This window comes from Perognathus longimembris, chromosome 5, assembly GCF_023159225.1.
Source record: "Perognathus longimembris pacificus isolate PPM17 chromosome 5, ASM2315922v1, whole genome shotgun sequence".
In the NCBI taxonomy this organism is placed as follows: domain Eukaryota; kingdom Metazoa; phylum Chordata; class Mammalia; order Rodentia; family Heteromyidae; genus Perognathus; species Perognathus longimembris.
Window position 1 is genome coordinate 60,599,452 of NC_063165.1, and position 23,049 is coordinate 60,622,500.

Consider the following 23,049-nt stretch of genomic DNA (forward strand, 5'->3'; position numbering starts at 1 on the left):
ATAAACAACTGCCCCTCAATTAGATAGCTGGATATCAAATCCAAGAGCTAAAAATCATGGTTCCAATTCATTCTTGCACTGGAAGAAAAGAAAGGAAAGAGATGGCCAGCTAATAGTTCCCCAAGGAAATACATAAAAATATTCCCCACTGTCTTCCGTGGCCAGGAATCATGAGTGTTCTTTATCTATATCAAGCTGACTTAAAATATTACAATCTAGTCACTTTTCAAACTGTGAAGAACTTTACAATATCCTTCTCCTGCTTTTCTTTTCATCCACCCTTAGCTTGTACATGTTTAATATGATATTGCAGATGAGTGAGAAACTAGGACTGTTTTTATCTCATTGGTGTGCCCTTAGCTTTCTCTCAATAAAATGTTTGCAGGTGTTGTATGCTTGCTCTTTAAAAGGTGGAAAGAAAACCTTGAGAAAACAAGTCACCAAAATGGCAACCCTGCCCGAGTCTGGGGCTGACATTTGCAGAAGGTCTTGCTCCCTGTTTGACTTCCTCACCTTTGTAAGAGAGGACATAGGTGTGTAAACCCACCCAGTTCTACCTCCTTACAATGATTAAATAAAGTCAGATTTCTTTAGCAAAGAGATCTCTGCAACGTCTTGGCCACTTCCTGAAGAACTTGGGATGCCTTCATTGACACGAAGTAGCTGTTACCTGGAATTTATACAGACCACAGTAGTGGCCACCTCTATGATGCCCCCACATGATCTGGACCAGAATTTGTCCTGATGAGTTCACTTAATTCCCTTGGTGCCAACAGAACCTATTCAATCAATAGAAAGTTAAACAAGACAAACCATCCTAGGCTATCCAGGGAGTGACTATGGTCTAACTGCCACCACGTCCCCATCCATGTGCCAGCTTCCCAGCTGTGAAGACTTAAGATACTCAGCCCGATCATGCCTTCTCACTGAGAATATCCACTGTCAAGAGCTTTGAAGCATAGTCATGCGTGACATCACTTCCTCTGACTTCTCTGGCTTCTTCCTCTCTGCTCCCTATTTTTAGATGAAAAGAAATGTCAGGATGGCCAGGTATCAGTGACAGGAAGTTTGGGACTACAGAATAATTCCTGGAGAATGTGTACCTCTGAACAGGCTCTGCTTTCACTGAGCCTTAATGGGATGAGTGAACAGCTAATCCCCCATTCAATGAAATCTATTTTAGATGCCAAGGGGAGCCCGGGGACGCCAAGGAAAGGCCACACTGTCACACTAGCCTGGGTACCATTTTCTATCTTACAGATTGTTGTTTGAGTTCACCAGCCTTGTGTCCACATGGCAAGCCTTCTCCTGTGTCCACATCGCCTGTCTGCAGAATTGTGGATTCTATCCACATAGAGTTCTATCTATCCCCTGTGTAGGTTGTAAGACACTGAACTCCACTGAGGAGTGATTCAAGCAAGAAGTCTGCCCTTTTTCCCCCCTGGTTATCAACAATAAGCAAATTTCAATCATCTGTCTTATTTTCTCCTTTCTGAAAAGGACCACTACATGTGGCTGTTGAGCACTTGAAATAGACTTTCTACATTAGGTGTGTGTGTGCTGGGGGTGTAATATACATCAAATTCCAAAAAATACATAGTGTGAAGAAAATAAAATGCCTAAATGTTTATATTGATTGCACATTGAGATGATAATACTTGAAACATATTATGCCAATTAAAATATTTTATTAAAATTAATAGCCAGGCAGTGATGACTCATGCCTGTAATCCTAGCTACTCAAGTAGCTGAGATCTGACAATTGCAGCTTGAAGCCAGCCAAGGTGGGAAAGTCCATGAGACTCTTATCTCCAATTAACTGCCCCAAAATGGGAAGTGGAGCTGTGGCTCAAAGTGGTAGATTGCTAGTCTTGTGGGGGGGGAAGCTCTAGGAGGGGCTAGGAGTGTGGCTTAGTGGTAGATTGCTTGTCTAGCATGCATGAAGCCCTGATCTTGAGTCCTCAGTACCACATACACAGAAAAAGCCATAAGTGGCGCTGTGGCTCAAGTGGTAGAATGCTAGCCTTGAGCAAAAGAAGCTCAAGGACAGTGCTCAGGCCCTAAGGTAAAGCCCCAAGACTGGCAAACAACACCACCAACAAAAAAGTTCTGGGACAAGGCCCGGACAAGGCCCAGACAAGCCCCATGATCAACATTATCATCATCATCATTGGATCTGTTTGTTTTTATTTTTTTTATGTGTCTACCAAAAACTTGTAAGTTATAGATGTGGCATGTACCATAACTCTACTGGACAGCACTGCCCTAGAAATTCTAATATCTCAAAGTCCAAGTGACAGCCGTGGCTTGTATTTGAAAAGGACCCAAAATCTTTCATCCAACCATGCGCTTGCAGTTTTGGTTCAGAGCCGCCACCATGGTTTCCCCTAAGTCTGCACTTTGCACCACTTCAGAAGTGTCTTTTTGCTGTAATCATTGCCCACAAACGGACCTGAACTGATTATAGCTCTGGTTTCTAAATTTCAAATGGAATCACTACTGATTATAAATATGTTGAGGTTTGTACACAGAGACTCTGAAGAGAAGGAAGAATCTTGATTCTTTTCGATCCCCAGGTAGACAAACATAGTCAGAGTCTTTGCCATTGCTGCCTTTTCAGTGAGAGCTCAGCTCTCCATTGCTATTGTGTGTATTTGCCATGGGATCACATTTCACCTAATCAAATCAGGAGCTACATGCTAAATGAATAGAAAAAGAAGCCTTGGGAAACCTAGTGGTAGGAAAAACAAGGACAGACAGATTCTACAGAGAGAGGTATTTCTGCCCATATCACAAAGAATGGAAACAAAGGAACAACCACAGCAGTACTGTGCTGTGGAGTTGGGAGGATGGGGAAATACAAACCATGCCATGTCTGATAGAAGCAAACTAGTGTTTCAGAGGAACACAAGTAGATAGAATATGTTCTTCAATTGTAGAGAAGCATTTAATACATGTCACATGAATCTTATTGAGCCTGTTCACTCAGATTTGCTGAAAGAGAAGGGGTGGGGCACAGTCTGGGAGCTGGAAGTGCTGCTATCTAGAGAAGGTGCAGGCCATGTAGGTGCAGAGGTGGAGTGAGAGGGAACACTTACTGAGTGTGCAGGAAACTTCTTCCACACCTTTAGCTCTCCCTGTGTCTTAAAAATAAAAAATAGATTAGTAGCTGATGTTTAGTTGTTAAAACTCCCATGACATTATTTCACCCAATGGTATTTGCCAGCCATAAGGTAGGCCTACTTCCTTGACTTGCTTTCCCAAATTTCAAATGGTAGCTGCTGCCCAGGGTCACCTCTACCAAGTACAACTCCACTACACAGAGTACATGCTTCTTCCCTACACTACATCTCCGTGTGTGTGTGTGCCTGCATATAACATGTGCGCGCACTTGTGCATGGCAGTACTGGGGCTTAAATTCAGGGCCTCATGCTCTCTTTTAGCTTCTTCACTCAAAGCTGGCACTCTACCACTTGAACCATACTATTGCTTCTGGCTTTTTTGCTGGTTAATCTGAGAAAAGTTTCAAGGACTTTTCTTCACAGGCTAGCTTTGAGTCTGTCATGAGAAGATTTTTTTTTTTCCAATCAGCATTCTGAAATAATCTTTTGAAAAGTTTTCCTTATCAAGAAATAGACTATCTTAATTTGTAATGAATGAATATTGACATAATACACACTGTGGATATATTTTAAGGCCTTATGTAGTTTTAATTGTTCTGTGGTTATATCTAAAACTATATGATTCTCTTCAAAGTATATCAAGTATTGTGAATGCTTTGGTTCAGATGTGTCAAATTAACAGTAAAACAACAAATGTACCACTCAAAAAAAAAGAAATAGACTATCATTAGCTGAAAAAAAAATGCTGTATAAAATTCTGGGTATTTTTTAGCCACATATTCCCACAAATGGGTTTCTATATTTTTTATTGTTGTTCCTGAAACAAATCCGAATCAACTCCCTTGTTTCTAGGTCATCTCCAACCCAATTAGCCTGCTATCTGACCCCCAGCACCTGTGCCTGACCTGCTAGCACAGGGCCTATGTAACAAGGGAGTGGTACAAATTCTTCCGTTGGAAAACTGTGACCATTACAAATGGTAGAAGAGCAGGCTTGAGGAGGAAGAGTGGATTTAATTTTAGGTTTGAAGCTCAGAGTTGGTTGTGGAGCTGGAGAGTTCAGGCCAAAGGATGGAATGCTGGAAATGTGGTGTCATAAGAGTCATCTATCCTCACAATGAGGTCCGAGGAGCAAATGGCCAATGGTACAATCAAGGAAGTGTCAATAAGAGGACAGCAAAGCATCTGTGGATATGTTTTGAGACTATTAACCTTGGAAGCAGGCTTGCATGGAATGATCAAGAAGCAGAAGTATTTAATATGTTTTAAATAATCTACTAGGGATGCTATCCAATGTCACTAGTTATTTCTACTGCTAAGGGTAAGAGTTAATATATAATAGCATCTGCCATCATCAGCCTTCTGACTTTTGACAATATACTACAGCTGTGTAAGATATGGTCATTGAGGGAAGCTAGGTGAAAGGAAGGTAGGAACTCTATTCTGCAACTTCTTGGAAGTCAGATATTCTGAAATAAAAATGATTTTAATAAGCATAACCCAGTAAGACATTTTCAAAGATTCATATCCTGTCTCATATCCATACACAGGCTATTGCTGTTTACCTGCTCAGAGACTCTATTCCCCTCCAAGGGAGGGGGCTCCCTCCCTCCCCACCACCTTCCCTGAACTATATGCTTCTCCCTGGGCAGCCTGGGATGTGGTGATGGCAGCCATGGCTCTGTAGACAACCGGAGCAGGCACCAGTTTCTTGACTTAGAGGTAATGTTCAGCTCAGAGCCCAGGGCTATGGCCTGGAGCCTCCTCTGGGACCTGGAGACTCAGTCTAGAGGAGTCCCTCCTCTAGAGGTGTCCCTCCTGTCTACCCTGCCTGGCCACAACCACTAATCAGGTCCTCTGCTCTCTTCTCTTTTGCTTTCAGGATGCTTCCATTGCACACAGATTCCACATGATGAGAGAGAAACATCCTGAAAAGTTCAACAGCAGGTAAGAGGGCTGCATGCCCGCTGTGTCAGCCCCACGCGGAGCAGCCAGCCAGACCTCACCTGCTCCCACAGAAATGTTCTTGGCCCCGGCCACCCTGGGACTTTGCTTTCCTGCCACATTGCCGGAAGGAGGGTTTCCATTTCAAAAAAAAAAAAAGTCAGAAACCTGCCATAGCCCGGCTGCCTGTCCCCTGCCAGAGGATCTGTGTACAGGAGGGATTTGGTAGTGAGAGAGGGCAGTGAGTCCTCCTGTGGGTGGCAAGGAGCCTGCTGCTAGCTCAGTGGAATCCCCTTCTGGGGCTCAGCTGCTTCCCTCCATGATTCACCCCCAGCCCAACCCAGGCCTTTCTTCTAGAGATGAACTGGGAGGGTAGAAAGGAGTCAGTGGCTCTTGACCTCAAGATAGAGCTGTGGCAGTTACGAGGCTTGGGCCAGGAGGGCTGGAGGGCAGACAGCAGAGGGCAGCATCAGAGAGGCCTTGGCACAGGCAGGAGGCCTGATACCACCCAGGCCCGGCCTCAGCTGGGCAGTCTAGCCAAAAATGAAAAGAAAGAGAAAAACAGGTTATTTGAAAATGAAATGAAACCCTTCTTGAAAGCCAGAGGGAATTTACTGGAACTGAATTGTGACTGACAAGAAGCTACTAGGATGGTCAATTTCCTTTCGTCCTCCTTCCTCCTTTCTCTCTTCTTTCCTTTCTATTTCCTCTTTGTTATACTATTTCTGTTTGACCACTGGATCCCACTCCCAACCTGAGGCAGGTGAGGAGTGTGGGTAGTAGTTGGGGTTTGATCTTTGAACTGGAAGAGATTTGACTTGATTTAGCCCACAGAGGTAGAGGTGAGAGTGTTGTCTGAAGACATTCATGTAGGACCTAGATCTCCCAGAGGGTAGCCATTTTCTTTCTTCCTCTGCTCCAACCCATAGAGTGGGAGGTTAACCAAGAAGAAGACAGTCTTGTTAAGGATCAGAAGCTGAACAACCTCAGGAAGAGTAATAGAGAGTGCTAGAAGCTGAACTAACTTTATTAGGGTATGCTTTCTCTCACAGCACGTCCCTTCTTGCTCTCTCCACAAAGAGCCCACACACTCACTACACAGCATTCCTGTGTGAATCTCCAGCCTCTAACAGCTATAGCACTACTTATAATTCCATTCATTCTTCTTTCTGTCCTTTTACTTTTTAAAAAGTCTCCTTTTGGGCCCATTCTAGACTTCTAAGGTTTCCATTTACACACATGCACATGTGCTTGTGGAGATGACCTATGCTTATAAAATCTGTGCCTGCTTCTTATTTATTCATTCATTTGAAAACATATGCACTAGACACTATTCTCTAGAGGGTTGAGAGACAAGGGTAGGGCACTCAAGCCCACTGGTGGAAATGCCTGGAAGTAGATGTGCATGACAGCCTGTGTAAAATTATGTGAACAGAGGCTACCTGAAGTGACATCAAGCTAGCAGCCTAGAACTTGTCATGGATTACAGATGTGCTCCATCCAGCAAAAAAAACAAGAATGTCATTTCCAGGTTGGCAAAAAGACAAAGACAACCCAATGAGAAGAAACTCAATGTACAGAAAGATATGGAAAAAAATAAAGTGAGACCATAATATCTTGGGGAAAAGTGAACCACTCAGTATGTCTGTCTTCTAGTCTCTTGGCATGGAAAAGAATCCAAATCTTTGTACTTTGTAAAGAACAAGGAATCAGAGGGAGGAAGAAATTTCTCCATATCCCCCAAATCAATAGACAGGTCAACATATGACATGCATAGAACAATCATCAATTATCCACATGATTATTTCAGTGCAAAGTATGAATGGCTTCACTGTGGTCTGTATGACTCCCCTGAGTCCACTTGTAGATCAGACTCAGGCCTCACTTTTTGGAGTTCAGGTCACCTAGAATGTCAGGCACCTGAACTTGGATGTATATACATGTGCTTACCTAAGAAGGGAAGACATAGAGGAATACTTCACAAGATTACCAAGCCCTTCCTACCAATAACTTTCTATCTATGCCACTTCTATCCTGCCTGCTTGTCCATGTCCAAAATACTCAGAGGTGCTCAATTTGCCCACTGAGAGGCAGGCAAGTAGCCATTTTTCCAGACTTCCTTATTTAGCATTGGAGATGGTTTTAAATAGGCAGGTGGCTGTTGCCATGGTTACCTCATTACACCAACAGCTAAACTTAGGAAAGGCCACAAAGGATAGGAAGAAAGCTTGATACCCAGGATTTGGAAATGTAAACAATATTATCAAACAAGGTTTGGTTTTACACAGCTGAACTTAGGTTCCCCACAGAGGAATAGTAACTGCTTGGCTAGAAGTTTTTAGCCTTACTGCCCGGGACAATGCTCAGGGATATAACCTTGAGGTTAAATATAGGGAGTTGTAATTGTTCTGTTTGTTTTGTTTTCAGCAAGGGAGTATAGTTAGTCAAGGTTAGAACTTAGAAAATAAATCTCTTACACTGCCGAATCCATTTTCTGGGCTATTCTAGTAAGACTTCTTAACCCAAGGTCCAAGCATCTCAGAGGTTCTGAGAACACCTTAAAACTAGACCTAAAAAAAAAATTTCAACCACCCCCCCCCCACCCCTTGGGGCTTCAGTAGATTCTGCCACAGGTTGCTGCCTGGTAAAGCATTTAGTTACCCAAAATAAGTTATTTCCTGGTGGAACAGCTTTGAGAACAGGGTGAGAACCAGACCCACAAAGGTAGCCAATGTGGCTTGAGCTATTTTGGGACCCTTCTTCTGCCTACACATTGATCGACTCATTATTAATTCCCAGATAGGCTGATTACTAACTCTTGGATTAATAATATTGTGAAAGTCATCATTTCATTGTCAGTATATTAGAAGAGAGAGTATCAACTGAGATTCTAACATGATCTTAAGTGTTCTAAAGAAGGGTGAGACATGGTTCCTGCCTTCGAGAAATTCATAGTCTAGCAAAGAAGTAAAAATAATCCTTAAAAATTTTTTTTAAAAAATTATCTTAGTATGCAAGGAAGTTACATTTAGTAATTCATTGAGTATGTAGGAAGTTGTACAGTATTATAGGAACATTTGGGAAGATGCTGGCACTTGCACTCGGGGCCTTATACTTGCTAGACAGATGCTCTACTGTTGAGACATGCCTCTAGCCCCTTTTTACACAGGTTATTTTAAGATAGGGTCTTGCTTTCTTTCTAGGTACATGTCTAGACTGGTATCTGCCTACTTTAGCCTTCCTAGTGTAGATGGGGTGACAGGCACGTGACACTATATACAACTTCTTCTGTTGAGATGGAGTCTCACAGACTTTTCTGCCTGGGGCTGGCCTAGAGCTACGCTCTTCCCAAGCTCAACTTCCTATGAAGCTAGGATGAGGGGCTCACACCACAATTCCCAACCACTGGTTGAGATGGGGTCTGGTAAACTTTTTCTGCAAGAAAAGTTTGCTGCAGTCCTCCCATTTTCAGCCTCTGAAGTAGCTAGTGTCCCAGACATCATAAATGAATTGCTTTTGAATATAAAAACCAAAATAAAGCTAAGGGTGCCATGCTAACAACTATTATTCATTATTGAGCTCCTACTAAATACCAGGTAGCAAACAAGGTTGTTTTTTTTAAATCTATTAAATTATTTAAATCACAATATCAACGTACAAGGTAAATATTGGTATTCTTGTGTTACAGATAAGGAACTGAGGCTGGGAAAAAATAAGTCACCTCACTGAGGTCAGAGACTATCTTTTAAGCAGTGAGGCTGATTTGGTTTCTGACCTACCTCAGCTTGTATGTTTGCAACACCTGCTGTCTCTCCCAGGGCTCATTGGGTAAACATCTAGTATACGCCAGGCCCTCCAATACATACTTGATACATGATCCCTGTCAATCTTGGTTATAACATGCAAGAATAAGTGCTGTGGTCCTCATTTTACAGATGAGGAATCTGAGTAGGGAGCCATCGTGGGCTTAATGACTTTTGTGAATGGTCTCTGTGGGGAAAATGCTTGCTGAGTTCAGAAAAAAATGGATCATAAGTCACAAAACTCATCTATGTCTCATATGGCATGTCTTCTTATGTCAATGTCCATCACAAGAAGCAAGGATTGGGGGTGTGGTTCAAGTGGTAGAGTACTTGCTGAGGCCCTGAGTTAATCCCCAATCCCACCCAAACAAAACAAAACAAATGAACAAATTTAAAAAAAAAAAAGAGGAGGAGGAGGAAGAAGAAACAGTTGCAGCAGCAAGACTGGTTATATGATTTGTGTGGCCCAGAGAAAAATTTAAATGCATAACCCCTTGTTCAAAAACTATTAAAAATGTTGAAGTCAATGGCAAAGCATTAAACTAAGTCCAAAGCCCTTAAGAACAAGGACCAGAGTGACCATACAGATCTAACTTACAAACTAGCAAAAGAGAGGATTAATATTTTAATTTTTTATGCCAGTCCTGAGACTTGAACTCAGGGCCTGGGTGCTGTCCCTGAGCTGTTCTGCTCAAAGTTAGTATTCTACCACAGCTTGAGTCACAGCTCCACTTCTAGGTGGTTAACTGGAGGTAAGACTCTCAAGGACTTTCCTCCTGGGGTTGGCTTCAAACCATGATCTTCTGATCTCAGCCTCCTGACTAGCTAGGATTACAGGCATGAGCCACCACTGCCCAGCCCAGAGAGGATTGAGTTTTTTTAAGGCACATCTGCCCAGGCATGAAAGTGGAGAAGCAGAGAAATGAAACAATGGCAGTTCCAGCTAGGGAGGGGAAGGGTTTATGTCTGTCGGAGGAGCAGTGGTTTATACTAACAGAGGAGACAAGGCTCTCACCAGTCTCCCAGAGCCAGCCCTCTGTGACATTCCAGATTATCGCTGAAGAGTTTGATGTATATGGAATCTATCCCTACAAGCTATGGAATCCCAATGTCACAGAGCAGCTAGGAAGGGGAGTGAGGCTGGGGAGGTTTGTAATGTTCATCAGAAACTCAGAGCACTTGGGGAATGTGTCATTCCAAACTTGTTGAGTGTCATTCACTTGAGCATGGCCCTCAGCACTTGAGAATGAAGCAAGTTATTTCCTGTCAACCCTTTAAAGACACCGAAACAGTGCTTCATTCCTGCCAAAAACTGACCACTTTTCCCCAGAGCCCTTGAGTAATGTGCAGGCTCTGGAGTGTTCACTTTCTGGGAGCCAGGCTTATAAAGTAGTTGATGAGGGGTTCCCCAGAAACCCTAATGTAGCTTGAGTCCTTGGCAGATTGGCGATACATCTTGCAAAAAACTAATTGCTTCATAGATATTTATAGCAGAAGGCATCAGGGTATATCCCAAGCTGGCATCAAAGTTTGGCTCCATCACTTACTTGCTGTTTGACCTTGGAGAAGAGTTAATCTTTTTAATCCTTTGCTTCCTCCCTTGAAAATTTTACAAGGTTGTTATTCTCGTGTCGTGAAGTAAAACATTAAGTTCATGGCACCAAGTAGGTTCTCAACAGACATTGGTTGCTAAATAACATTGAATAGCAAACATAAGGGAAACATTGCTTTTGATCACCGATTAAACATTGAAACCCAGTCTGTTTCAATAGAGTGACAAATGGGATTCAGTTCTTACAAGATCTTGATTCTATCATCTGGGCCATTAAACTGGAAAGTTAGAGGACAACCAAAACTTGGAAGTCACCAGCTGTGATTCAGCAAAGCTGGTCAAGTCTTTCTTGGAGGATGGGATGATGGTGCCAGTCAGCCAGGGTTGAATTGGGCTGGGTTTTCTAGGACTAGAACTGTGGAGGAAATTCTTTCGCCTGGCTGCATGAGACAGGGGTTTGGACCTGAATAGCAGTGGACTGAAGTCCAAAAGCTAAAAGCTGGATGGAGGCCAGGCATCATGGAGCAGAATGGCAGTGAGTAGAGAGGGGACAGGACAGATGCCATGGGTTTTGTGAGTACTTACTGCTGGCTAGCTGCAACCATACAGGACACAGCTGCTGGGTGGGCAGGTTGCCTGGGCAGTGAGATGATGGAGATGTGACTGATGCCTGATCACCCACCTCTGCTCACCCCTACCCTTACCTAAACACAGAAGATTTCGGGGGAAAGGTCCAACAGAAACTAGCTAACTTCAGACACACCACTCTAAACAGTGAAAGGGCCTCTTGTCTTCAGTGCCAAAATGGTGTGTTCTGCAGCCCCAGCTTACAGTATATCACCATTTACATAAGATACTGTTATCTGACAATGAAGCCATTGGAAGTCATTCTTTCCAGGAGCTCTGGGAAGTAGCCCAATAGTACAGCCCAGATGTTTGACTTTCCCAAAGCCCAAAGGTTCAATAGCAGTAACAGTAATGGCAAGAGTAAAAGTTTTCATAGTGAGTGTTTTCCTTCTGTGCTCTAAGTTGGGCTTTACTTCTCTTCTTTCAGTACTCAGCACCCCTCCCCACAAAAAAATACTATACTAGTTATCCAGCTATGCAAGTGTGTGTGTGTGTGTGTGTGTGTGTGTGTGTGTGTGTGTGTGTGTGTGTATGTGTATCCCCAAATAAGCCAAACTATTTTTTTCAAATGTTTGAGATTTGGAAAACCACTAAGTGAAGATGATTGTGGCATTTTCTGTTTTCATTATTATCCTAAGGAAACGTATCCTGAAGGAAACGTAAACCTTATGCTTTGTGTTCAAGCGAGTTCTGACAGAGAGGCTTAAATGTTTAGGCTTTAAAAAAAGATTGTCAGCCAGGCTCTGGTGGCTTATGTCTGTAATCTCAGCTACTCAGAAGACTGAGATCTGAGTATTGTAGCTGTCCAGGACAAGAATGTTCCTTGCAGCACAATTTGTCATAGCTAAACTATGGAACCAACCCAGATGCCCCTCAATAGATGAATGGATCAGGAAAATGTAGTACATATACACAGTGGAATTTTGTGCCTCTATCAGAAAGAATGACATTGCCCATTCATAAGGAAATGGAAAGACTTGGAAAAAATTATACTAAGTGAAGTGAGCCAGACCCAAAGAAACATGGACTCTATGGTTTCCCTCATAGGGAATAATTAGCACAGGTTTAGGCTAGTCACAGCAGAGGATCACAAAAGCCCAATAGCTATGCCCTTATGAACACATAAGATGATGCTAAGTGAAATGAACTCCATGTTATGGAAACGAGTGTTATATCACTGTTGTAATTACTTTCAACATGCCATGTAAAACCGTAGCTTCTTTTGTTGATGATTCTCTTGTATCCCCTTCCTGTGGTTATCCCTGTGCTATCACTGTGTCTCATCTGAGTACCCTGGATACTGTATATACTGATATTAGAACTAGGGAAGTGAAAGGGAATATCAAAATCGAGAGACAAAGGATAGAGACAAACGACTCGAAAAGCAATCCTTGTAAAACCATTTGGTGTAAACCAACTGAACAACTTGTGGGGGGAGAGGGAAAAGGGGAAGAGAGAGGGGGGAATGAAGGAGGAAGTAACAACTAGTGCAAGAAATGTACCCATGTTCTAACGTATGAAACTATAACCCCTCTTTACATCACTTTGACAAGAAATAAGTAATTTTTTTTTAATTTTTAAAGAAAGAAAATCTGTGAGGCTCTTATCTCCATTTAATCACACACAAAAAAACTAAAGGTGGAGCTTGGCCCCAGTGGTAAAGTGCCAGACTTGGACAAAAAACTAAGGGACAGTGCCCAGGCCTTGAGTTCAAGCCTCAGAACCAGTAGTGTGTGTGTGTGTGTGTGTGTGTGTGTGTGTGTGTGTGTGTGTGTGAAATTTCCCCACTCTTGCACTCTCTTTGAGAGAGTCAGAGAATGAAGTGAATGAAATATGAGCTCATGTGCTTTTCACCAGGCACTCATCATTATGCAATTGCAAAAGTTCAAGGTTGTTGGGGTTTTTTGTTGTTGTGTTTTTTTTTGGCTGAATTATTTGTTTACAGTCAACCCTTGATTATTTGCATAAACAAGAGAGCAGCCACAGGATCTTTTCAAGCTATGATGATCAAAGATTTGGGGAGGCTACTGTTACTATTTGTGTGTAGCTCTCTCTGCCCTAACATTCATAATAGTTTAAATAATCTGATGAAATCACATTGGCTTCTGGCATGGCCTTCAGTTTCCTCCTGGCTTGCAAGTCTGTGTAACTCCAGTCAGTTCAACCTCTCAGAATACTTAGGAGCAGTCCATGGCCTCAGGAAGCCCTACAGAGATGTTACGTGCCACTTCGCCAGAATTGGGTTTTTGTGTATGTGGTTCTTTTTTTGTTTAGTTTTCTGTTTTTAATGTGTCAGTACTGGGGCCTGAACTCAGGACCTGGGCAGTATCCCTTGGCTTTTTCACTCAAGCTTGGAGCTCTACCACTTGTGCCACAGCTTTACTTCTGGCTTTTGCTGGTTACTTGGAGATAAGAGTCTCACAGACTTTCCTGCCCTAGCTGGCTTCAAACTGCAGTCCTCAGATCTCAGCCCCCTGAGTACCTAGGATTACAGGTATGAGCTACTAGCACCCTGTCAGAATAGTTCTTTATTGCAGCTTAACAGGACTTTTCTTCTAGTCCCTTTCAGCTAGAAATAGGAAGATAGTATCCCTGTCAACAAAGAGTGGAAAGAGCCTGTGATAATATCAGAAGGAACTGGAAAGCTAGCTGTTTTCAATACATTCATCAAACAATCCAAAAGTTATCAGCATTTGATTGCTTTGTTTCTAGAAGCATTTCTATCAAAGAACTCAAGATGTAGTATGTAACCAAGTTCAGAAGGTTAAGGTTAAAATGATAACCTTGTGGGGAAAAAAAATCAAAGTACACAAACTCAAAGTAAGGTGGGAATTGGCTGGGTCTTTAGTGGGTGTTGACAGTCCGGATACTTTCCAGAAGGGAAAGGTCAAGATACTACTGGAACTTTCAACCATGTCCTAACACAAAAGGCTGAAGCTGCACTCTTTTACCCAAAGAAAAGAAGGTATGGGAAGTAGTGATTATTGACTTCAAATTTGAAAAAATAAAGTGTTCTTTTTTCCCTGTGTTGGGGTTTGAATTCAGAGCCTTATATTTGCTCAGCTGGTATTCTACTTCTTGAGTCATACCTTCAGTTTAGCATTTTGCTGGTTAATTACAGATGGAATCCCTCAGATTTTTCTGCCTGGCTGGCTCTGAACTGTGATGATCAGATCTCAGCCTCCTTAGTAGCTAGAATTAAAGGTATGAACCACAGGTTCTTGTCTGGACTCCTTCCATCTTTAAAATCAGCCTTAACTAGTCTTTTTCTAGTTACATTTCTCTGATGATCTTTCTTTTGCCTTCCCCTTTCATTTCTAAGGACTCTGTGATTACATTGGTCCCACGCAGATAACCCTGGATACTCTTCCCATCTTAAATCAGCAGACTAACAATTTAAATCCCATCTCCAACTCTGAGTCCTCTTTGCCACATAATCTCATCTATTCAGTTTCTAAGCATTAGCACATGGACATCTTCAGGACATTATTCAGCCTCCTGAAAGTCTGTTAGCTCATAGGTTTCTTTTGAAGATTCTACAAAACTATGCATTTAAAGTGCTTATTAGAAACTGGCACATCAATGGTAGCTATTATTATTGTTATTAATATTCTTTTATTACAAAGACATCTCACAGTAGATAATAGTCATATTAGATGACTCAGGAGCCTTTAAAACTCTTAAGATTTGGTGATTCTTTAAGATAGACAAGATAAATATCTACTAGTGGTAGAGTAAGTCATGCTTTCTTTTTCCATTTGTGTGTGTGTGTGTGTGTGTGTGTGTGTGTGTGTGTGTGTGTGTGTACTGGGGCTTGAACTCAGTATCTTGCTCTCTCACTTGGCTTTTTTACTCAAAGCTGGCACTCTACCACTTGAGCCACATCTCTACTTTCAGCTTTTTTGAAGTTCATTGAAGATAAAATGTCTCATAGACTTTGCTGCCCAGGTTAGCTTTAAACCATGATCCTCAGCTCTCAGCCTCTTGAGTAGCTGAGATTACAGGCAAGAGTCACCACTGCCAGGCATTCTTTTTATTTATCTTGATTAGAAGTTTTTATAACCAAAATATCCATGTATTTTAGTAAATACTTTAATAATACATCAAACAGTGTTATTACATAGTATATTATAGTATCATTATAAATAGTTTAGAATATTAGTTATATTGTTATTTTTTAACAAGTCATTCAAGTTTATTGAAAGAAAAAGAATCATCAGACTAGGAGCATGGCTTCAGTGGTAAAGGACTTGCCTAGCAAGAGTAACATCCTGAGTTCAAGCCCCACTACTGAAAAAAAAAATACTGAAAAGGAATAAAATATATGGTACCCTGATCCCCATAAAACAAAATGTCTGTCTGCATCATAACATATCTTCTTTCAGCACTTCCACTGTACCATGTGAGGGAAACTATATTGTATATTCTCCTTAAAACCTTATTATACAATTACAGTAGCATTAAACATTATTACCAAAACCTTTACCAGTTATGAAAGAAAAATGATAGAAAGCAGCTGCAAACTCCCACTGTAGCAGGAGTTTGATTAGTTCCTTTTCCCCTTAAAAATCCCAACAGCTGGGAACTGGCAGCACTTGCTTATAAATAATCCTAACTATTCAGAAGGCTGAGATCTGAGGACTGAGGTTTAAAGCCAGCCTAGGCAAGAAAGTCCATGAGATTCTTATCTCCAATTAAGCACCCAAAATAAAAGGCTCAAGCTTTGCAAAACTGTTTGGTGTAAGTGAACTGAACACCTGGGGGGGGGGGCGGGGGAGGGGGGGGAGGAGGGAGGGGGGTATGAGGGACAAAGTAACAAACAGTACAAGAAATGTATCCAATGCCTAACATATGAAACTGTAACCTCTCTGTACCTCAGTTTGATAATAAAAATTTGAAAAAAAGAAAAAAAAAAAAGGCTCAAGCTTTCTAACCCCTTCTCTGAGTGTTCAAGCCCCAGGACTGACAAACAAAGGAAAAAAGATCCCAATGATTTTATTTAGTCAATATGAGAATTTCAAAGACATTATTCAACTCCCTTTGCAACTGAAATAGTTATATGATATGTTTTACAGCTCTGTTTTTGTGCAGAATAAATTAGGGCTCATCAGCTCAATTCCAGGACCTGTACATGATTTTTCTGTATCTCAGCAGGGCCATTTTCTGTTCTTCTTGATCATCAGAGACAGTAAGGGCTGCTATCTGAGCTCTGTGGCATGAGTGACAAGGAGAATGGTTGTTTGGAAAGGTGATATACCCAATATCCTCCTCCAACCATACCAAAATAGTGGCCATCATCTATTGACAACCTTCCATTTCTTACATACAGCACTTGATACAACCTCAAGTATAAGGTAAATATTGTTGATCCATTTTACAGATGAGAAGACTGGGAAAAATGCATCTTACACACCACGCATCTTGCACACTAGTTCATAAGGAAGCTCCTGTTCAAACCTAGGCCTGTGTGACTCTACAATTTCCATGTACTCTGCCATACTTCCATCTTTCCATGTGCCCAGCTTGGTGTCCCATGACAGAAAGAAACTAGAGAAGAAGGCACAGAGTCAAAGGAACCATGTGAAAACCATAAATAAATAAAACTTATTTTTCTGTAGAGAAATCAAGAACCTATTGAATGTATGTGTCCAGTGAAAGATTCAGAGGATGAAATAATGACTATACCCCTGACTCTCCATCTCAGCTGAGAAAAGGATGGGGAGGAGTAGTGCTATTTTGGATGAGAAGAGGAATCTTTAGGCTTAGAGAACATTACAGGCTGAAATAAATTCTTGAGAGAAATTGTGGAATCACTTATGAAAGTTTCCCAAACAGAAAGCTTCAAATGCCAAACATATTATCTTCTCTGAACCCAATGGTATGCCTGTCACACACTAGGCCCACACCAGGGGCAAGAGTCTTTTGCCCCCTACTATGCAACTCAGCTTCCATTTGTCCCTAAATGTTCCATCCTCAGGATTTCCATAGCCACCCTCACCCTATCGTGTGTGTGTGTGAGTATGTGTGTGTGTGTGTGTGTGTGTGTGTGTTTTGGTACTGGGGCTTGAACTCAGGACCAGGGTACTCTGCTTTAGATTTTTCAATCAAGGCTTTTTGCTACTTAATTGGAGATAAGCGTCTCACAGTTTTTTCTGCCCAGTCTGGCTTTGAAGTATGATCCCCAGATCTCAGCCTCCAGAGTATACAAACCACCTTCTTCTGGCTCTCACCATCCCATCATGGCTTCCTTCCCTATACCAATGCCACCATCCATGTCCCTTTTTCAGAACTTAAGTTCCCTTGCTTTTATATAAGATCCTCAGTGATGCACTCCATTTCATTCTTTCCCCACACAGATGCCCTTGTGCCCTTAACTGCTTGTCAAGTGTATCATCGTTTCCTGGGGCCTCAACGCTATCTTTTCAAAGTGCTGCCCAGGATATTCTGAGTATTCACTCCCTAATCAGCAGCAGCCCTGGTCGCCACATCAATGTTTAACTTCCTCTTAGAATTCATCTACAAGATTTTTCACAGATTTTTTTCCTCCATTCAATTTGTCCTTTTTTACTTCTATAATTCATTATTCTTTGTGTACTATCTTATTACCTCTCCAGCTCATTCATAAGCTTTCCCTCAGAGAACAGTCTGTGCCTGTCTGGAACTCACTATACTTCAACTAGAGGAGTTATAACTGAGTTTGTGTCGTCAGTCAGGCAAAATGCTTTCAGCTTCCACTTTGTGTTAGCTAACATTATATTGGGGCTAAGAAAAAAGGGAGATCACCACAGCCCTTTCTTTTCAGGAACTCCTCAGTTTGTACCCCCACACAGAAGTCATGCCAACCACATCAACATCCTAGGGCTCTGGTCACAAATCACCACAATAAGGTGGCCCCAAATAACAGGATTTTATTTCCTCACAGCCTTGGAGGTCAAGATGTCTAAAGCTAGCAAATGTAGGCTTAAAAATGTACTCATGCCTCTCTCCTTCTACTGGTTGCAGATGGTCCTTGGCTTGGATCTATTTCAGCCAAACCTGCCATTTTTACAGGAGTTTTTCCTGTATTGCATCCAAAATTTCCCTCTTCATGAAAGACCTGTGGTTGGATTAGATACACTTTACTCTAGGATAACACAAATGTATCTAAACTATATCTCTTGATTACATAAGATCTCATTCACAAATAAGGAGATTTAGGACTTCAATGCATTTTCCCTCTCCTAAGGAACACAATTCAACCCACACCAACCTTCTCCCAAGTCTTCACACACAAAAAGAAAAAATTACATAATAGAGTGAGTTTTGTTGGGTGTTTGTTTGTTTTGGGCCCAGTACTGAGGTTTGAATTCAGGCCTTCTCACTCTTAGCTTTTTTGCTCAAGGCTGGAGCTCTACCACTTGATCCACTTCTCCACTTCTGGCTTTTTGCTGGTTAATTGGAGATATGAGTGTCAGATTTGTCTGCCTAGATGCTTCAAACCACAATCCTTAGGTCTCAGCTTCTTGAGTATCTAGGATTACAGGCTTGAGCCACAAACTTTGTTTGAACCAGCAGATACAAACCATGACAATGTTGCAGAAGGACCTACTACAAAGTGGAGTAAGGCCTCATAAAGAAGGTAGCTTTTGAGAGAGAAATGGGTCTTCACCAACCAGAGAAGGAACCCAGGCAAGCAAGGAGTTGGGAAGCAGCCTGGACAAAGGACACATGTATGAGAGGACACTGGACAGGAGCAGAAAAGAAGAGCTTTCAAGGGAAGTGGAAAGGCAGGGGGAGGCAGCTACAGCAAGATGAGTTTCCTCATCTGACAGGAGTTTGTACATCAACCCAAAAGTGGGTGAGGGTACAGTTAGGGGAAAGATGACTTTCAAAGTTTCCACGGCAGAAGGTTTCAGACAAACAGAAACACTGAGGTCTCATTGAAGTGTCAAATGATGCAGAGTATTAGATCAGGTGAAGAGAGAGAGAAAGAGGGGACTCCCCATGGGAAACAAAGAAGAGGGGTGTCAGGAGAGAGATGAGGTCACCCAGCTCTGCTAATGTGGAGCATTCGTTCATGTGAGGGTTTTGAAAATTGCACTAACAAAACTCTCTTCCCATCCTTGAACTTTAAAGCATGCTCTTTGGCTAAGGAAGTAGAAATTTATATTGGAAAACAACAACAAAATCCATGTCATTCTCTCTAACTTACCATTACAATTTCAGATATTCTCAGGAACAAGTCAATTTTGGTGGCTTTTAAACTTAATTTAACATGACATGTGGTTTGTGTGCTTCTTTGGTTTAAGCTCTCAAGAAGAACAGAATGTCAGAACTCATTAGCATTCTATTGTCCTTTACTCATTAGAACCTTGGGAAATTATTACCCATGTACACAAGTGAATTTTTTATGATAGAATAAAGTCCATCTTTATATTTAAAATGAATGGAAATACTGTATTCATCCTCTAATATTTTCTTTAAAATGTTTGTAATTAAAAATTGTATTATAAGGAAATTGAAAAATAAGGTGAAAGAGTTATAGAAATTCTCAAAAAAAAATCAAATGACTAATTTGAACTCTTTTTTGTATGAAGGATTGAACTCAGGGCCTTATATTCATTCATCTGGTGGCCTGTTGCTTGAGCCACACCCCCAACCCAGCCTTTTTTGCTGGGTTTTTTTTTTTTTTGGTTTTTTTTGCCAGTCCTGGGCCTTGGACTCAGGGCCTGAGCACTGTCCCTGGCCTCTTTTTGCTCAAGGCTAGCACTCTGCCACTTGAGCCACAGCGCCACTTCTGGCCGTTTTCTATCAAACCCAGGGCTTCATGTATACGAGGCAAGCACTCTTGCCACTAGGCCGTATCCCCAGCCCTGCTGGTTATTTTAGACATGGAGTCTTGAGGACTTTCCTTTCTGGCTGGCTTGGAACTACAGACCTCTAAGCCACTGGTGCTCAGCTCTAAATACATTTTTAATGCATTCTTTTTTTTTTTTTTTTGCCAGTTCTGCACCTTGAACTCAGGGCCTGAGCACTGTCCCTGGCTTCATTTTGCTCAAGGCAAGCACTCTGCCACTTGAGCCACAGCGCCACTTCTGGCCATTTTCTGTATATGTGGTGCTGGGGAATCGAACCCAGGGCCTCATGTATATGAGGCAGGCACTCTTGCCACTAGGCCATATCCCCAGCCCTAATGCATTCATTTTTAACCAAAGGAAAGTTTTGTTTTTGTTTTTGCTTTGCCAGTCCTGGGGCTTGGACTCAGGTCCTGAGCACTGTCCCTGGCTTCTTTTTGCTCATGGATAGCACTATGCCACTTTAGCCACTTTAGCCACAGCACCACTTCTGGCCGTTTTCTCTGTATGTGGTGCTGGGGAGTTGAGCCCAGGGCTTCATTTCATGTCTATGAGGCAAGCACTCTTGCCACTAGGCCATATCCCCAGCCCACCAAAGGTGGGTTTTAAAGCAGCATTTCACTAAACTTATCAGGATAGTTAGGAATTCTTTTAGTGGAAGAACTAAATTATTTCTCAAGAAACCCTGGGCTTTATAGCTAACTGTTATGGCATGCTGTGTAGCCATGCTGCGAAATGTAAATACAAATGCCTGATTTTCCTTACATTTCACATCCTAAAAGCTGTGTTTCAGCCCTCACCCCATCTCTCATTTACCATTATACCATTGGGAAGGCAATCACCTCTCTGGTTCTTGGTTTTCCAGTGTATAAGTGAAACCTACAACTATCCCACAAAGTATGTAGGAAAATTGGAACAGAAAAAAAAATAAACTTGAATTTTTACCAGTTTTAATCTAATGCAATGGATTGCTGTAAGAATTTGCAAGTAGAAGATGCTGATATAGAGGCTAGATGTCAATAGATGATAGATAGATAATAAATAGATGATTATGTAGATACATCTATATAATCTCCAAACACTGTAGAATCTGTCATTCAGATGCATGATGCTGTTGTTATTATCTTTAATAATAAGTCAGGGAATCTCGGCTTTGAACAGGACTTTAGATTTTAACTATCTTCCCTATAAACCACTCCATAAACCCCTTCTGTGGAGGGTCCTCGAACCTCAACTTTGAAGATCTGTAGATTTTTGTACTTTGAAGGTTGCATGAGTGTTTAAATTTTGATGTTGAGGGAAAGGGGTCCTACCACTTCACATTTTACTAAGAGAACATTTTCACAATCTTTTCATGCTCTTCAATGAAAGAAGGGCTCTCTTGGTTCCAAGAATGTATTCTATCCCTTCAAGTTACTGAAGTGCCAAGGGCTTATGTAATTTGCTGGATATTCATATTTATTGAACCTACACTTAGGTTGAAATTCCTCACTGCCTAACAACAAGATGTCTTCTATTCTACTGAATGAAGAGTCCCTTTAATCTTAAGAGTAGACCTTTTTAGAGGCCATTCCAAAGTGCCAATCAAGCCAAGCACCCTACATTGCCTTTGAACTCAAGAAGCTGAAAGTGTGTTGGTAATCCCCAGCTTTGGGTGACCCTAGGGTAAGAGCCAGTGAGAGGCTCCTAGATAAATTAAAATCTCAGAGCATTCATCTTAATGAAGCTTTTATTGGAGCTGTCAGCACAGAGCATGCCAATTTGTCTGGTTTCCCTTTCCTCTTCTGCTTTTACCTTGTTTCTGAATTTGGGTGGGGAAGAGGGATAGAGATGGCTTATACCCAGGGTTTCTGCAAACATGCACAAGGTTAGGGGTATAGAGAATATAACAGGAGACTTTTGAAATTGAGCTGATAACCTAGTTCATGATTTTACTTATCTTTTTTCTTCCCCTACCCCCATCTAACTGGTAAATCTGAAAAATAAAGGAGATAATTAGCAACATATTGATGGATGAGAAGTAAAGATTTAAAGGACTTGATAGCCTACTCATTTGTCTCTTAATAATTAACTTGATAGTGTGTTATTAAAATTCATAGTAATCATTGTGTGTGCAAAGTGGAAAATTCAAAAGAAAGGTAAATGTGAACTTAAATTATTTGTCCGGCACTTAAAAGATAAATTTGTTACTTAGTATTTGGGATAATAGAATGATAGCCTACTGTGTTTGCCCCTGTTATAAACACAGAACAACAAGTATTTTTCCTAGAAGTAGACGTGTATATTTTATTTCTGTGTTAGGTCCTTGCAAACACCCAAGAGCTTGAGTCAGCCCTTGAAGTCAGACATGTGTTAGGACTCAACAACAAAGGTGCCAGTTCCTCAGATGGGATAAAGCAAACCGGGAAGGAAGTGAGAGAGACACTTTTTTTTTCTTTTTTCTTTTTTTTTTTTTTTTTTTGCCAGTCCTGGGGCTTGGACTCAGGGCCTGAGCACTGTCCCTAGCTTCTTTTTGCTCAAGGCTAGCACTCTACCACATGACCCACAGCACCACTTCTGGTTGTTTTCTATGTATGTGGTGCTTGGGAATTGAACCCAGGGCTTCATGTATACAAGGCAAGCACTCTTGCCACTAGGCCATATTCCCAGCCCAGAGAGACACTTCTGAGGCAGTTTCCAAGACAATTTCCAGGAAGAAACTACAAAGGTTTCTTTGTAATGCCCAGGCCCATAGAGACCAGGTAGTTAATATAAACAAGGGAAGCATATGGCCATGAGGCTTCAGGGCTGGTGGAAACTGTAGCTCAGGGGAGCATGAAAGAGTGTGGGAAGGGAACAGCCAGTGTTCAACTCCAGCCAGTTGTTGTCAGACTAGAAATCAGGTATTAATAGATATAGTTTCTCAAGAGAAGATGGGCTCAAAGTGTGTGGTATATAACTATATGCTACACTATAGGTGGATAGATTTATAAATAGATAGATATAATTATATGTATATATATAACTATAGTTATATACATATAGTTGTATATTATAAATAATTTCCCAATTTTTAAAGCTACTGGACAAACACATTCCCAGGCCTATGAGATCATTGGACCACCAAGTTGTTACATTGATATGCAGGAATTATGAATGTAAGGATGTGATTAAAGCCAATTTTTATTT

At 41.5% G+C, this 23,049-nt stretch overlaps 1 protein-coding gene across 1 annotated transcript in view; it reads left to right on the top strand.

Annotated features, from left to right (window-relative positions):
- Dgkg (diacylglycerol kinase gamma) overlaps positions 1-23,049 on the top strand; it is a 231,081-nt gene that overhangs the window by 129,125 nt on the left and 78,907 nt on the right. The window contains exon 20 of the mRNA XM_048347002.1: positions 5,004-5,068. Coding sequence (XP_048202959.1) covers positions 5,004-5,068 — 65 coding nt within the window. The remainder of the gene's footprint in view (positions 1-5,003; positions 5,069-23,049) is intronic.